The sequence below is a fragment of the Chiloscyllium plagiosum genome, chromosome 25, assembly GCF_004010195.1.
Source record: "Chiloscyllium plagiosum isolate BGI_BamShark_2017 chromosome 25, ASM401019v2, whole genome shotgun sequence".
Taxonomy (NCBI): domain Eukaryota; kingdom Metazoa; phylum Chordata; class Chondrichthyes; order Orectolobiformes; family Hemiscylliidae; genus Chiloscyllium; species Chiloscyllium plagiosum.
In genome coordinates, this window is record NC_057734.1 from 51,764,936 (window position 1) to 51,781,614 (window position 16,679).

Consider the following 16,679-nt stretch of genomic DNA (forward strand, 5'->3'; position numbering starts at 1 on the left):
CCAGTAATTGCACAGAATTCAGCACTTTTCACAACTCTTTAGATGCTGAAGCAATCCATATCCCTATGCTGCAAGACCTGGACAATGACCAGGCTGCAGTGGATAAGTAGCAAATAACATTTGGTCTGGACAAGTATCAATCAATTACCTTTTCCAATAAGACAGAATTTCACCATATATCCTTGGCATTCAATGGTGTTACCATGCCTGAATCCCACACTGCCATGAAGGTTACCATCCACCAGAAAGTGAACTAGATCTGCCACTAAAAATACTGTGGCTAAAAGAGCAGATCAGATGCTAGGAATTGTACAGTGAGTAACTTACCTTTTTTCTCCTTAAAGACTGTCCACAATCTACAAGGTACTGTCAGGAATGTGATGTAAAACTCCCCACTTACCTGAATGAGTACATTCTCAGCAAACACTTGATGTTTGACACCATCCATGATAAAGCAGCCCATTGAGACAGCACCCCATCCAGCATCTTCATCATCCAATCCCTCCAGCAGCAGTAGTGTGCACCATCTACAAAATGCACTGTAGAAATTAACCAAGGCAGATTAGACAGCACATTCCTAACAGGAGAGTATCTACCACGTTGATGACTAAGGCAGCAATTTCCCCGAAGGCATCACCATCCTGACTTGCTGTTCCTTTACTGTTGCTGAATAAAAATCCTGGAACTCTTTCCCTGACAACAGTGCATGACTGTCAGGTAGCTTACCACCATCTTGAGGGCAGTAAGAGATGGTCAATGAACATCTAGCCAGCGATATCTGTATCCGAAAAACACATTTTTAAAAATCTTTTTAGTTGCTCTTGCTATCTGGTTTTGCATTTCTTTTAGTCTTCTGCCATGCTCTAATTTCTCCTCCTTTATTTTGTTTTAGTTATCCTTTAGTTTCTGAAATTCTCCAAGCATCGCTGATCTTTGCAACATTGTTTTTTTTTAAATCTGATTATTTTTAACTTGGTTAGCCATAAATGGTGCATCCTTCTTCTTTTTGATGAGGGTTATGGAGTATCTTCTTACTGTCTGCTCGACGTCTGTACTATCTTAACCTTTGTAACTATTATTCCATTTCACTTTAACTGCTGATGTCTTCATACTTTTGTACTTTTCCTATTTAAGCACTAATTGCACATCTACATTTCTACATTTCTTGTCATCAAACTGGGTGTGAATGCTGTAGGGTCTAAAAGTGCTAATACTGAGGAATGCAGTAACACTGGATAATACAGTAGCAGTAATCTTCGTTTTATTACACATAATACAACTTTTAAAATTCTTTCACTAGCAGTAAATTTGATTACATTGGCTTGTTTCCTTTTGCAATTATATAGCTCCTGATTATAATTCACTCATACAAAATTAATGCTAACTATAACTGATGAACTTGCCCCTTAGGTCTCTATTATATCTTTCCCCTCTCACGCCAAACCTATGCCCACTAGTTCTGGACTCCCTCACCCCAGGGAAAAGACCCTGTCCCTCTATCCCATCCATGCCCCTCATGACTCTATAGACCTCCATAAGGTCACCCCTCAGCCTCCTACACTCCAGGGAAAACAGCCCCAGCCTATTCAACCTCTCCCTATACCTCAAATCCTTCAACCCTGGCAACATCCTTGTAAATCTTTTCTGAACCCTTTCAAGTTTCACAACACCTTTCAATAGGAGGGAGACCAGAATTGTACGCAATATTCCAACAGTGGCCTAACCAATGTCCTATTAAGCCACAACATGACCTCCCAACTCCTGTACTCAGTACTCTGACCAATAAAGGAAAACATAAAACATACCAAACGCCACCTTCACTATCCTACCCGCCTGCGACTCCACTTTCAAGGAGCTGTGAACCTGTACTCAAAGGTCTCTTTGTTCAGCAACAGTCCCAAGGACCTTACCATTAATGTATAAGTCCTGCTAAGATTTGCTTTTCCACAATGCAGCACCTCACATTTATCTAAATTAAACTCCATCTGCTAATTCTCAGTCCAGAGGGTGGTACGTGTATGGATTGAGCTGCCAGAGGAAGTGGTGGAGGATGGTACAATTGCACCATTTAAAAGGCATTTGGATGAGTATATGAATAGGAAGGGTTTGGCAGGATATGGGCTGGATGCTGGCAGGTGAGACTAGATTGGGTTGGGATATCTGGTCAGCGTGGACGAATTGGATCGAAGGGTCTGTTTCCTTGCTGTACATCTCTATGACTCTAAATGATTAGTTTCCAATGTGTTAAACAGGTATTGTTTCATTGCATATAGAAGCCACCTTGATATTTATTTTTATGACTAATTTTATCACTTAGGACTGTTTTAAGACTTTTTCAACAAAATGAAGAAATGGAAACAAAAAGTTCTTTCTGTGAATTATTTGGATGCTTTCAGTTGATTAGGAAGGAATGCACAGGTATGAATGGTCTTGAGCAATTCTATTCATTCATCAGGATGTGGACATCACTGGCCAGACCACTATGTTATTGCACATACAGGTCATTTTGTTATAACGTGCATTTTGTCAATGCAAATTCACTAACGCGGTTGACGAATTGGGGACAACAGCGCAAACTAGAATATAGGGTTGCGCAAAAGTGCAACCATTGTGTTGTAGAAGAACTGACTGTACCTAATTTCCCAGTGGGCAGTTGAGAGTCACCCACATTGTTGTGGGTTTGGAGTTGCATGATAGCTAAACCAGGCAACGATGGCAAATTTCCTTCCTTAAAGGTAGTTCCTGTGTTGCTCATTAAAAATAGGTACCCAGTTCTTCTGGATTTTATAAGGTAGAAACGAACTTTAAGAACCCAGCAGCCATAACTGTAAGATTGATAGGAAAGAGGAATTTGTAACCTAGTGAGAAAAGCGGATGAAATGGGATGGATGTCCACAAGCAATTGGAACAAATTTAGTTTGGGATTATGGTCAACATGTACTGGTTGGACTGAAGGGTCTGTTTCCGCGCCGTATGACTGTGAATCTCTGTTGTGATCACTCTTGCATATGAGGGCATCAATTAAAAACAAAGTAATGAAGAAATGTAGTAGATCTCACATCATCTGTGAAGAGAAACACAGAGTTAACACTTCAAGTCCTAGATGACATGTTTCTGGTTTTATTTCTGGTCACATGTCTATCTTGATATTGGCTGGCAGCACAGTCATTGGAACTGGCCATGTTGACTGAAGGGAACAATATTTATCTCCTAACTGTATTGTGCCTTACTTAACTGTACATTTTCTTTTCAATCACCAGCCCCCCCCACCCGAAACAACACAGCCATTTGATAGCAGTGCCACATGATATACTTGAAGCACAGTTGGACCTCAAGCAATAAAAGTAACAGTAGCAATATAACAACAGAATTCTCAGTGATTGAAAGCTGCGACAAGTGATGAACAGTTTTTGTGATTGTTGAGGGATAGGTGGTGATGGTGGCTGGTGGGGTATATAGGAGTGTTGGGGTGTTTTCAGGGGCAGGTGTTTGGTCCCTGCTTTTCGTTAACTATTTTAAACAATTTCAAAATCTGGAGATGACACAATATTTAGTGATTTCTAAAGAGGATAGTAATAAACTCCAGGAGGTCACAGGTTGCTGTAACAGACCAGTGAAATGGAAATGCAATTTAATAAGAGAAATGTGTAATGTAAAGTGATTCATTTTAGCAAGGGGAATGGAGGAAGGCAACATAAAACAAAGAGTATCATTGTGTCAGAGTACCAAGAGCAGAGGAATATTTTGCACAAATTATTGAAGGTCCCGGAACAGTGGTTGGATTAAGTGAGGCATTCGGATCCTGGGTCTTAGAGTGGGGACATGGAGACCAAATGCAAAGAAATTACAATGAAAACCTAAAGAACTGCAGATGCTGTAAATCAGAAACAAACACAGCAATTGCTGAAAAAGCTCAACAGGTCTAGCAGCATCTGTGAAGAGAAATCAGAGTTAACATTTCCCGTCTAGTGACTCTTCCTCAGAAGTTACAATAAACCTACATTAAACACTGGCTTGGCTTCACCTGTAATACTGTGTCTAATTCTAGGCCCCACAGTTCAGGGAGGGTCACAGGCATTGAGAGACTGCACAGAAAAGATTTATGAGGATCGTTCCAGAGTTGACAATGTCTTTTATGTGGACAGGCTGAACAATCTGAGTTTGGAGAGGATATTTGATCGAGATGGTCAAAATTATAAGGCAGAATAGCAAGAGACAGACTATTCATGTTGTTGGAAGGACCAAGAACCAAAGGGCAGCATTTAAGGTGATTACTAAAGGAAGCAAAGACAACACAAGAAGAAATGAATTTATGCAGGACTGGAAAGTATGACCGAGGAAGTGTACTGGAGGTAGATTCAACTGTGGCTTTCAAAAGAGAATTGAATAATTATCTGAGGAGGAAAGAATTTGCAGGGCTATGAGATTAGGGAATCTGTACTTGGAATGGGCTCGCTTAGACACAATAGACCAAATAGTCACCTCTGTGTTGTATCTATTCTACATACATGTATCAATATACCTCTGGAGCAAGTGGGAATTGAACCTGGTTCTACCTGGCTCAGAGGTAGGGACACGAGCACTGCACCACAACAGCCTCAACCACTTGCATTCTGATACTAATTCCTGATTCATTTGATATTTGACTCACCAAGTTCATCCTGATACCATTTCTAACAAAATATTGTTTGAGCAATAGATCATTATTTAGAATAATGGCAGACTCAGATTGGAAACCGTTGAAACATCAACACAGGCAAATGTCATTCAGTAAATTCAAATGTTGAAAGTATTGGACAAACTCAGCATGTCTCGGACTCAAAATATTAACTTTGTTTCTCTCTGCATAGATATTGCAAGACTGTTGGGCTTCTGCAGCACTTCATGTTTTCTTTTCAGATTTCCAGCATCCATAGCACTTTGCTTTTAAGTTATCCAGCAGATTTCATTTTAGAGTTCTTGTCCTCAATCACCCTCCTCAATGTTTGCCAGTCTTTTAATAGCCAGGACACAAGTCATATGACACCAGATTATAGTCACTACTTTTGGGGCTCATTAGCAAATGCAATAGTTGAGGCATATAGCACAGATGCATTAACAGGAAATCTGAGATTACGTATATGAGGGAACAACTGGATAAAAGGAGGAAAAGCCTTGCACATGTGTGATGTTTGCACAACCATTGGATGTCTCAACACACATCTTACAGTCAATTAATGTGCCTGACATGTAGTCACTGTTTCAGTGTATCAAATTCAGCACCATATTCACACTCAGCAAACTCCTGCACTCAGTGAAATGCTAACAGCCAGGTAATCCATTTTTGTGATGCTACTTCAGAGGTAAATATCAGCCTATTTTTCTTTGGTGTCAATTCAATCTTTTACATCCACCTGAGAAAAGCAAACAAGGTGTCAATGGGAAATTTCATTTGTACTCCGCACCGCTGGTAGTGCAGCACACCCTCAGTATTGCGCTGTTAGGTTACTGACTAAACCACAACTGACACATGACACATGCTGACAGGGTTAGAAGAAGGATGAAGATGAAAGTATTGTACATGGGTCTCAAAGGGTTAATACGGAGGAGTGCGAAAGGCACCACGTCCATAATGATATCATTATGGACATGTGGGAAGCACAAAGTAAGATATCGAGTGAGTGAGACATAATATCTAGTCATCCTCTGTAATAATGTCTAGCTGATCAGTGTAACCTGGATCTAACATGCAATAAACCATATCTTGCTCATCATAAAGACCTTTTCTCGTTGGACCAAAGAGCAGTTTCCCTCTCATGTCTTGTAGCTTCCTCCAATTAAAGTAACCTTTGCCATGAGCAGTGTCGCATACAGAGCAGTGAGCTCGTGCACAACAGGAGGAGACTGATATGAAGTATCAACACTGATATAGACCAGTTAGGCCAGATGATCTTGCCCTGTGCTCTTATTTCTGCATAACCTTTATCTACAACCATTTGTTTAGCTTCCTCTTAAAAGCTGTGATTACATCCATCAATTCATTAGCCATGTCTGCTTAGGCTATCATTTAAATTACAATAGTCTAGAATCTGAAAGTACTACATACAAAGAAAGTTTTAATATTGCTTTTAAGAAAACAGGTATTGATTTATAGATTACTTCCAGATATGTGAACTCTGTGCCATGTTGACTGTTCCTCCAAGCACACTAATGACATTTGTACAGGACAAACCTAGAGAAAAGCTTGCTCTAAAGGGACTGCAGTGAAGGTTCACTAAACTGGATCTTGAGATGAGGGGAATGATCTGATAAGGAGAGACTGAGGAGATCAGGCATATAATCCCTTGTATTTAGAAGAGCGAGAGGTTTGTTAATTGGGACGTGGAAAGGACTCGAGGGGCCTGATAGAGTAGATGCCGGGAAAAATGTTTGCCCTGGCTGCAGAAATTGAGAACACAGGGTCACAGTCATAGAATGTGCGGTTAACTATTTATGACTGAGATGAACAGTAATTTCTCCACTTAAAGAATTGCAAATTGCCCACATCGGAGATCTATTAATGCTCAAGCATTGAGACATATTCAAGAGAGAGGTTGGCAGATATTTGGATAATAAGGGATATGGGAAGAACATGGGTGAGTAGAATAGAGGTTGGACAATGACCATGATCTTATTGAATGGTGGAGCAGTCTTGAAGGGACAAATTGTTTATTCTAGCTCCTGTGTCGTGTTCCCAATTCCCTGTTCATTCTGAAATCCAGTGGTCACTTGTATGTCACTGATATGACTTTCTAAAAGAAAAACATTATCACCTTATTTATTTTCCATCCCAAGTTATCCTTGAGAATGTGATGGTGAGCTGTCTACTTGAACCGCTTCATTCCATGCTGTAGCTAGACCCACAATGCCATTTTGAAGGGAATTCCAGGATTTTGACCTTGTGACACCGCTGGATTGGCGATATATTTCCAAGTCACGATGTTGAGAGGCTTGGAGGGGCATTAGCAGGGGGTGGTGTTCCCATGTATCTGCTGCACTTGCCGAAGACATCTTGGGGTTGGAATGTACTATCCAAGGAGCTTTGGTAAGTTGCTGCAGTGCTTCTTCGTAGAAACACTGCTACTGCTGTGCATCGGTGCCAGAGGAATGAGTGTTGAAAGTGATTGATGTGCCAATCAAACAGGATGCTGTTGGCCCATTTGAGGGTTATTGAAACTACATTCATTTGGCAAGTGGGCAGTATTCACACTCCAGACTTGTGCCTTGTAAATAGTTGTCAAGGCTGAAGGAGTCAGGAGGTGAGTTGCTGAGGGTTCCCATCCTCTCTTTCGCACTTATCCATGATCTTTGTGACCCTGCCTTAGGGTTGCCAATTGATGTATTCCTGGTGGAACCACACTGCTGCCCGAACCTGCATCTGTCTCAACATACACTCTGCATTGTTTGCCCAATAGACAAGCCATCCTTCCTTGGCCAATTAGAAGACCATTACATTTATCGTTACCCAATTGGGTGGTTCTTAACTATCAACCAAACAGCCAGGTATGGCCATCTCCAAAATGTTCAAGTCTAATACTTTCCTGCGGTTTGCTCGCCACAGTGTTGGGAAGATTAACCTTCAATTCCTGGGGACCCTCAGACTGTCCTGAAACTCTTCCGGTCTTACATTCACACACACACAAATATTTTCCTGTGTAAAAGCAAGGAAGACTGAACCAAACATCTGCCTCCAAAAGGCCATACCATTGTCCTCCCAAAATCTAGAAAAGTATTCCCTTCATTGATGATTTAGTGTCCAAACTCTAACCCTCCCCATTTTTCTGTTGATCCTACCCACTGTGACCTTTCCTCCTTAATGTAAAGTGCAGATGTCTTCCTGTGTTGATAAAAAAAAAACAAGGGTCTTGGCTGACATTCACTGAAGTCTCTTTTTCATTCGCCTATGAATAGACATAACTTTTTTTAATCTTGTAAGCACAGGAGAAATATTCATTGAGGACCTTGCCCACCTCCTGCAGTTCCACACATAATGTCCACTTTGTTCCTTGAGGGGTCCTATTCTCTCTCTAGTTATTCTTTTTCTTTTAATATATTTAAAGAATCTCTTTGGATTCTCCCTAACCTTCTCAGCCAAAGCTCCCTTTGCCCCCTTTTCGACCTTCGGATTTTCTTCTTCAGTAAACTCCTGCATCCCTTATGTACGTTCAGGCATTCCCTTGATCCCAGCTGCCTGTACCTGAGCAATGCCTCTTTTTTTCTCATCAAAGCTTCAATATCTGTATTCCTGACAACCTTGCCCTTCACCCTCACATCTTTGAAATACTCTGTTCAGTGCTAACTTACCCAATTAACACTGTATTCATTATATTAGCATCCACTACATTTCCCTCTACAGTCGTTCCTAAAGTCTAGTAAATTAAACCAAAAACTCTACATACGTTTACAAAGAATTTATTATCTCCAACTTTGATTTCCTGGTTCCCAGTTAACTGAGTACAGAGGAACCTCGATTATCCGAACGAGATGAGGGCGGGCACTATTTCGTTTGTATAATTGATTATTCGATTAATTGATTTAATGCCTCTCCTCTGGGGCTCGGAGTTTTCTGAAGTTTCCTTTTTCCTCACTCTGCCCGTCTTGCTCCCTCTCTCTGTCTCAGGGTTTGTTTCTGAGCAGATACACACGTGTGTGTAAAGGACCTGTAGCATTGCTGAAGCCTCCCGACCCCCGACCCCGCACAGTTCAATAGGATTGAAACAGAGAGCACTTGCTACGTCTGCTCCCTCTTCAGGAGACTCACCACGTGTGTGAGTCCAAACCTCACCCGACCCGCCCCATCCGCCCCCAGTACCCAGTCCAACGCTGTCCGCCCCTCCGTTCCCATGAGGCCCCTTCCACCCCCACCCACCGACCGTGCTCCCTTCCAACCCGGCCGCCCTCCACACCCTCTCTGGGCCAGTCAGCCTGGACACCAACAGTAAGACTGCTGCTGCCTTTTAGGGCTGAGCCTCAAAATAGCGTGCGCACAACATTTGGACAGATTCCACCTTTGCCCTGTACAACACCAGGTTGGTGAGATCATCTGGAGATGGGGGGTTTAGAATACACCCTTGTATAAAGCTCCAGGAAGAGTGTGGGGAGAAAGAGATTGGGCGGGCAGTCAGTCATTTGGAGACGTGTCTGGGCTCCCATCGGTGTCCAGGACTGTTCTCAGCAGCATTTCAATAAGCAGAGTTCATTTTTAATCATTGTAAACAAAAGATGTGAATAGTGCTGAAACACCTCTTTGATGCAATGTTTCTATCGGGACCTTGAGATCTTCTTCAGATAATCCAGAATTTGGATAATTGACATTCAGATAATCGAGGTTCCTCTGTAATCCTTTGTTGAGAGATTTAATACTGTTGTCTCGTATTTTGTGCACTACCACACCCTCCTAGCTCAGCAGCTTTGCTTCCAGTCTTGCTTCTACATTACCGTCATCAACAAACCCTTTTTTTTTGCAGTTGTGCATACTAGTGCCATTTGCATTCTTGCTTCTGCTCTGATCACAGGCAGCTTCTCTCCTCATGTGGTCCTGACAGGCTCCTCATCAATTCTATCCTTCTGCTGTTTTGGTAACTATACTCTTGTGAATGAACTTTCTGGTAACTGTACTCTATTGAGTGAATTTTCTGGATGTTTTTGGTATTTAAAATGTGAACTTAGTTGCTGTCTGTGTGAATTGTGAACATCGTAGGGAAGTAACCTATGGTGACTCACAAGAAATTGGAAGTGTGTGGCTGGGTGGAATACTCTAGTTTGGCAAGAGTTTGGCAAGAGTCATAGGATCTCGGCAAATTGACACGGGTGACTTGGGTTTTTCATTGGGTTCAAGATGGTGGCTCACCACCTACACAAAAGCAATTGGAGATGGGCAATAAAAGAGACACTCACATTCCAAAAATGAATGAAAAAACAATTACTTCATTCAGGGATATTAGTTTCTCCATATCTACCTTGTCACACCTCAGCTTTCTAAAATTAAAAAAAAAGCCTTGCTCATGTAACTTAGAGTCATAGAATCATAGATATGTACAGCACGGAAACAGACCCTTCAATCCAACTCGTTCGTGCCGACCAGATATCCCCAACCCAATCTAGTCCCACCTGCCAGCACCCGGCCCATATCCCTCCAAATATTGCAATTGTACCAGCCTCCACCAATTCCTCTGGCAGCTCATTCCATACATGTACCACCCTCTGCGTGAAAAGGTTGCCCTTTAGGAATCTTTTATATCTTTTCCCTCTCACCCTAAAACTATGCCCTCTAGTCCTGGACTCCCCCACCCCAGGGAAGAGACTTTGTCTGTTGACCCTATCCATGTCCCTCATGGTTTTATAAACCTCTATAAGGTCACCCTTCAGCCTCTGATTAGATTACATTACATTACAGTGTGGAAACAGTCCACACCAACCCGCCGAAGCGAAACCCACCCATACCCCACATTTACCCCTTACCTAACACTACGGGCAATTTAGTATGGCCAATTCACCTGACCCTGCACATCTTTTGGACTGTGGGAGGAAACCGGAGCACCCGGAGGAAACCCACGCAGACACGGGGAGAACGTGCAAACTCCACACAGTCATTCGCCTGAGGCGGGAATTGAACCCGGGTCTCTGGCGCTGTGAGGCAGCAGTGCTAACCACTGTGCCACCGTGCCGTGATGCTCCAGGGAAAACAGCCCTAGCCTATTTATCCTCTCCCTAGGCTCAATTCCTCCAACCCTGGCAACATCCTTGTAAATCTTTTCTGAACCCTTTCAAGTTTCATACCATCTTTCCGATAGGAAGGTGACCAGAATTGCACGCAATATTCCAAAAGGAGCCTGTCGAATGTCCTGTATAGCCGCAACATGACCTCCCAACTCCTGTACTCAATACTCTGACCAATAAAGGAAAGCATACCAAACACCGATAGGAAGGTGACCAGAATTGCACGCAATATTCCAAAAGGAGCCTGTATAGCCGCAACATGACCTCCCAACTCCTGTACTCAATACTCTGACCAATAAAGGAAAGCATACCAAACACCTTCTTCACTATCCTAACTACCTGCAACTTCACTTTCACTTGCTTTCATAATTTTACTGTTGGAGCCCTAGTAATCTTTTGGTGAATCTGTCCTCCAGCCATTCGAAGACCAATATACCAATATATGTTTTTTGAGATGCAGTGCCCAGTCAAACCAAAATTTTGTACAACCAAATACAATTTTCTCAGTTTTGAATTCCAAAGATACCATTTTGATTCTGTTTTCCACTTATGCATTAGACTTTGTGATTTTGATCTCTTGGTTGACGTGAAGAGTCACCATGAGGATGGCTTCAAATGGGACCTTGGGTTCATGTCACACTACAGGTGACCCCATCATACTCCCTTCTCTCTCTCCCTTCTCTCTCTCCCTTCTCTCTCTCCCTTCTCTCTCTCCCTTCTCTCTCTCCCTTCTCTCTCTCCCTTCTCTCTCTCCCTTCTCTCTCTCCCTTCTCTCTCTCCCTTCTCTCTCTCCCTTCTCTCTCTCCCTTCTCTCTCTCCCTTCTCTCTCTTCTCTCTCTCTCTCTCCATTTATATATAAAAAACACACACACACCACCCCCAAAAAAAGGCATCTAGTCCGTCATACTTGCGCGCACTCTAACCTCACACTTTTAATGCATTGTCTGAGCTGAGATAGAGTCATAGAGATGTACAGCATGGAAATAGGCCCTTCAGTCCAACCTGTCCATGCCGACCAGATATCCCAACCCAATCTAGTCCCACCTGCCAGCACCCGGCCCATATCCCTCCAAAACCTTCCTATTGATATACCCATCCAAATGCCTTTTAAATGTCGAAATTGTACCAGCCTCCACCACTTCCTCTGGCAGCTCATTCCACACCTCTGTGTGGAAAATGTTACCCCTTCGGTCTCTCTTATATCTTTCCCCTCTCACCCTAAACCTGTTTCTCTTTTGTACATATACTGATAAAACCTTAAGTTATCTCAGGGCTGTGACTTGAAAGAAGTTCTGGGATTTACATATTAATCAATGCATCCCCATTCTAAATGATTAAAGACTTAACAGCAATCTAGGTGTGTTTAATACATTGCATCAGTTGTACGGCACTTTGACCATTTGCTATAAATTCTGTGTCCTATGATCCTGACCCACTGGTTACCTGAAGAAGGAGCAGCGCTCCAAAAGCTGATGCTTTCAAACAAACCTGTTGGACTATAACCTGGTGTTGTGTGATTTTTAACGTTACAGTATATATAAGCTGAGAGAAAAGGGTGTGCAGGATAACGTCAGCACCAATGTAGTTGATTATGTTTTTAATGGAAGAGAGGAGGACAACCTGATCATAGTCGGTACCAAACTTTTTTTTTACACTTCCCCTTTCATCCCCTTTTTAATTTGAACATGAGTGACACATATTTAATAAACTTATAACCCATCTCATAAAATGACACAATTTTCAGCAACTTTATGCGTAAGACTGTTTTGCTTAACTTTGCAGTAATATGATGCTGTAATAATGATAGTGATATGATGTTTGCCACCATTGTATTGAGACTAATGGAAATTCTCTGCAATGAGAACACTCACTGAGATCTGAAGCAAGTTTTTGAAGGTTTGAAGGGACTTTTCCAGTGTGCTGTAAACCAGGTTGAACTCTAGCATTGAATACAAGTGCAAGTAGCATATTGTGTTGTATACAAGAATGTGCTGTTGGATAATGGCAGTCGCCTGGTTCGCATTTTTAGTGATAACAAATTTATTTTTTTCTGCAGTGTCCCGAAGAAGCAGTGAGGAGATAAAGCGTGATCTGACAGTCACAGATGGCTCTTCTCCAGCATCGTTGATGGGAATGGGAACTACATCTCCACAGCTGTCTTTGACCTCTTCATCGCCTACAGCCTCAGTCACTCCAACTGCACGGAGCCGGCTCAGGTAAAAATTACTTTTGAGTCCTGCTCCTTGTTGCGAATAAACAAACTGAAAGTTCCACTTGCAGCCTCTCACATAAAAATTGTAAAAAGTTTGGTTTATTGTTAAACTCAGAGTCTCGAAGACTCCGAATTAGACAGAGCTGCACTCAGTTGGTTGCCTGACCTCAAGATCTGCATAAAACACATTGTTGCTTCCTCTTAACATACAACTCCAATACCTGCAGAGTCACCGTTATGGGTGCACAGTGGTCCAACCCTTGGCTCAAGGTTGTGATCTAAATTCGGAGATGCCGGTGTTGGACTGGGGTGTACAAAGTTAAAAATCACACAACACCAGGTTATAGTCCAACAGGTTTAATTGGAAGCACACTAGCTTTCGGAGCGACGCTCCTTCATCAGGTAATCACCTGATGAAGGAGCGTCGCTCCGAAAGCTAGTGTGCTTCCAATTAAACCTGTTGGACTATAACCTGGTGTTGTGTGATTTTTAACTTTGTGATCTAAATTAACTGTTTAATTTGAAAGGAGCACTGAATACCAGAATACCAGAGCTTGTTTTGGTTAAATGGAACTAATTCACCAAAGCATTGCTATACACTGCCATCACCTATCCCCTAGAGAATCATACAAAATTAGACAGTGGGGCAAAGACTGCCCCAGTGTCTTGTACTGCTAAAGAGAAATAGTCAGGGGTCTTTGTAACCAAAGCAATTATCTCCAGTATCAGCTACAGGTTGAAATCTGATTTGTACTAAACGCAGAAAATAACTGGAAATCGGTTCCAAGCATAACCTTCAGTACGTGTGGTAGTTTAAAGCAAACATCTTCAAAATGGAAGTGTTATCCTAAAAGAAGGCATGAAATTAATTGTAATCGTAACATGATTGTATAAAAGAGAGAGCTTCAGTACGAAGCTTATATAATGCAAGAACAAAGGAATTTAACCAAACCTTTGACTGGTCACATTGATTTTATCTGTCCTCGGAGCACATTTTGTATTAGATTAGATTAGATTCCCTACAGTGTGGAAATAGGTCCTTCGGCCCAACCAGTCCACACCGATCCTCCGAAGAGTAACCCACCCAGACCCATTTCCCTTTGACTAATGCACCTAGCACTACAAGCAATTTAGCATGGCCAATTCACCTAACCTGCACATCTTTGGACTGTGGGAGGAAACTGGAGCACCCGGAGGGGTCCCACACAGACACAAGGAGAATGTGCAAACTCCACACAGACAGCTGCCTGAGGCTGGAATTGAACCTGGGATCCTGATGCTGTGAGGCAGCAGTGCTAACCTCTGAGTCACTGTGTTGCCCCATGTTGACCTGTTTAAGGTGCCACCAAGCTGCTTCTCACCTCCAGCTTCCGCCTGAGATTTCCCTTGGCAACATGAACATTGTATTATCAAGCTGCATCTTCACAGTTGAGATAGACTTCCTTGTGTGAAAATCACACTGGGAACATCCTGGGAATTGCCAAATAGCAGACACTGAACTGATCCAGCCATAAAAATACTGTGGCTACGTTTTAAGTCAAAGGCTGGAATTTCCTTAGTGACTAACAAACTTATGACTCCCCAAAGCTTGTCCACCATCTACAAGGTACAAATAAGGGGTCTGATGAAATACTCCACACGAGTGTGCAGGTCTGCAGCTGAAACAGCATTTGAATCTTGACACCGTTGAAATCAAAGCAAATCCCATTTGGTTGGCACACCATTTAGCACCTTCAACCTTCACTTCCTTCATACTGACATGCAGTAGCAGCTGTGCATACCATTTACAAAGTACATTGTAGATATTCACCAAGATTCAATAGTCAGCAACTTCGAAACCTCCAAACTCTAGCAACTTCAAGGGACAAGAGCAGCAGTTATGGGAACAAAATCAACTGCAAGCTCACCTCAAAGTCACTCACCATCCTGACTTGGAACTATGCTGCCATTGAGGAAGTAGCAAACAACATAGCATTTGATAGCAAGTCACATCATCGGTTACTACACAAACTAAGAGCTCATGGGATGGAATGTAACGTATTAGCATGGATAAGAATTGGTTAGCAAACAGGAAGCAGAGAAAAATGATCGTGGTACATTTATGGCTTGGCAAGCTGTCACTATTCATGTGCCACAGGGACCAGTGCCAATGCTGCACTCTTTACTAAGTGCATCAATTAATTTGGATGGAGGGACCAAATGTTTTAAAAAAAAGACAGCCTGTTTGGACATGTTAAGACACACCTTCATGACTTGAACTCAGACCTCCTGGACCAGAGATAGGGACATTACCATTGCACCAGACACTGAATGTGTAGTTGTTAATTTTACTGGTAACATAAAGATAAATAGGAAAATAAATTGTGAAGAAGACCAAAAGAGTGCACAAAGGTATTTAGAAAGGTTAAATGATTGGGCAAAAGATTTTGAGTATAAGTGCTTGTCACACAGTAGGAAAAACATTAAAGCAATATTTTAAGTGGAGAAAGATTAAACCACTGCAGTGCAGTGGGATCGGGGTGTGCTGGTACATGATTCAAAAAAATAGCATGCACAGGTACAGAAAGTGATTGGGAAAACTGAAATATCTTTGTACACTCTTGTTCAAGTCTCAACTGCCATAGAGGTGTGTCTTAATATATCCAAACAGGCTGTTTTTTTTTTTAAAAACATGGTGAGATCATATCTTGAGTGTTCTGTGCAGCTTTGGTTACCCCACTTCAGAAAATTTCTCATTATCTTAGGAGCAATTCAGAAACCCAGCTGATTCTTTTATGAGGAATTGTCTTAATCGGTTAGAGTTCAGTGGATTCAGAGGCAACTTAATTGAAGCATGCAAGTTAGTGAAGGGACTGAACAGCAGATGCTGAGAGGCTACAAATAGGGTAGATGTGTAAAATAAAATTGACCTTTCATTTATGATGTGGGTTTTTCTTTCCTAAGTGTGGTTAGTCTTGGAGTTCTCTTCCCAGACAGTAGTGACAGTGGGGTTAATTGAATATTTTTTAAGCAAAGTTACATATGTTCTTGATTGTCATGGGAGTCACAGGGTATAGGGTAGACAAGAAAATATAGTTGAAGTTACAATTAGATCAGCCATGATGTTGAATGGTGCAGCAAGCTCGAGAGGCTGAATGGCTTCCTCCTGCTTCTAACTTTGCATGATGATATGTGGCAAAATTGAGAAGAACAGGCCCATATTGATTTAAATTCAAATTTTAAAGAAAGGTGATCATGGTGAAATGTATGGAATTCTCCAGGAATGTAACCAGGTAAATACTGAGGAGGTTGAGGAATCTAGGAGAAAGTGAGGACTGCAGATGCTGGAGATCAGAGCTGAAAAATGTGTTGCTGGAAAAGCGCAGCAGGTCAGGCAGCATCCAAGGAACAGGAGAATCGACATTTCAGGCATGAGCCCTTCTTCAGGAATGAGGAAAGTGTGCCAAGCAGGCTAAGATAAAAGATAGGGAGGACGGACTTGGGGGAGGGGCGTTGAAAATGCGATAGGTGGAAGGAGGATAAGGTGAGGGTGATAGGCTGGAGTGGGGGTGGGGGCAGAGAGGACAGGAAGAAGATTGCAGTTAGGAAGGCGGTGCGGAGTTCGAGGGTTGGGACTGAGACAAGGTGGGGGGAGGGGAAATGAGGAAACTGGAGAAATCTGAGTTCATCCCTTGTGGTTGGAGAGTTCCTAGGCGGAAGATGAGGCGCTCTTCCTCCAACCGTCGTGTTG

The 16,679-nt window shown here is 42.3% G+C and overlaps 1 protein-coding gene across 5 annotated transcripts in view; it reads left to right on the plus strand.

The window, feature by feature from the left end:
- specc1la (sperm antigen with calponin homology and coiled-coil domains 1-like a) overlaps window positions 1-16,679 on the plus strand; it is a 294,908-nt gene that overhangs the window by 170,117 nt on the left and 108,112 nt on the right. For all 5 annotated transcript variants that reach the window (XM_043716192.1, XM_043716191.1, XM_043716194.1 and 2 more), the window contains one exon: window positions 12,794-12,953. In XM_043716192.1, coding sequence (XP_043572127.1) covers window positions 12,794-12,953 — 160 coding nt within the window. The remainder of the gene's footprint in view (window positions 1-12,793; window positions 12,954-16,679) is intronic.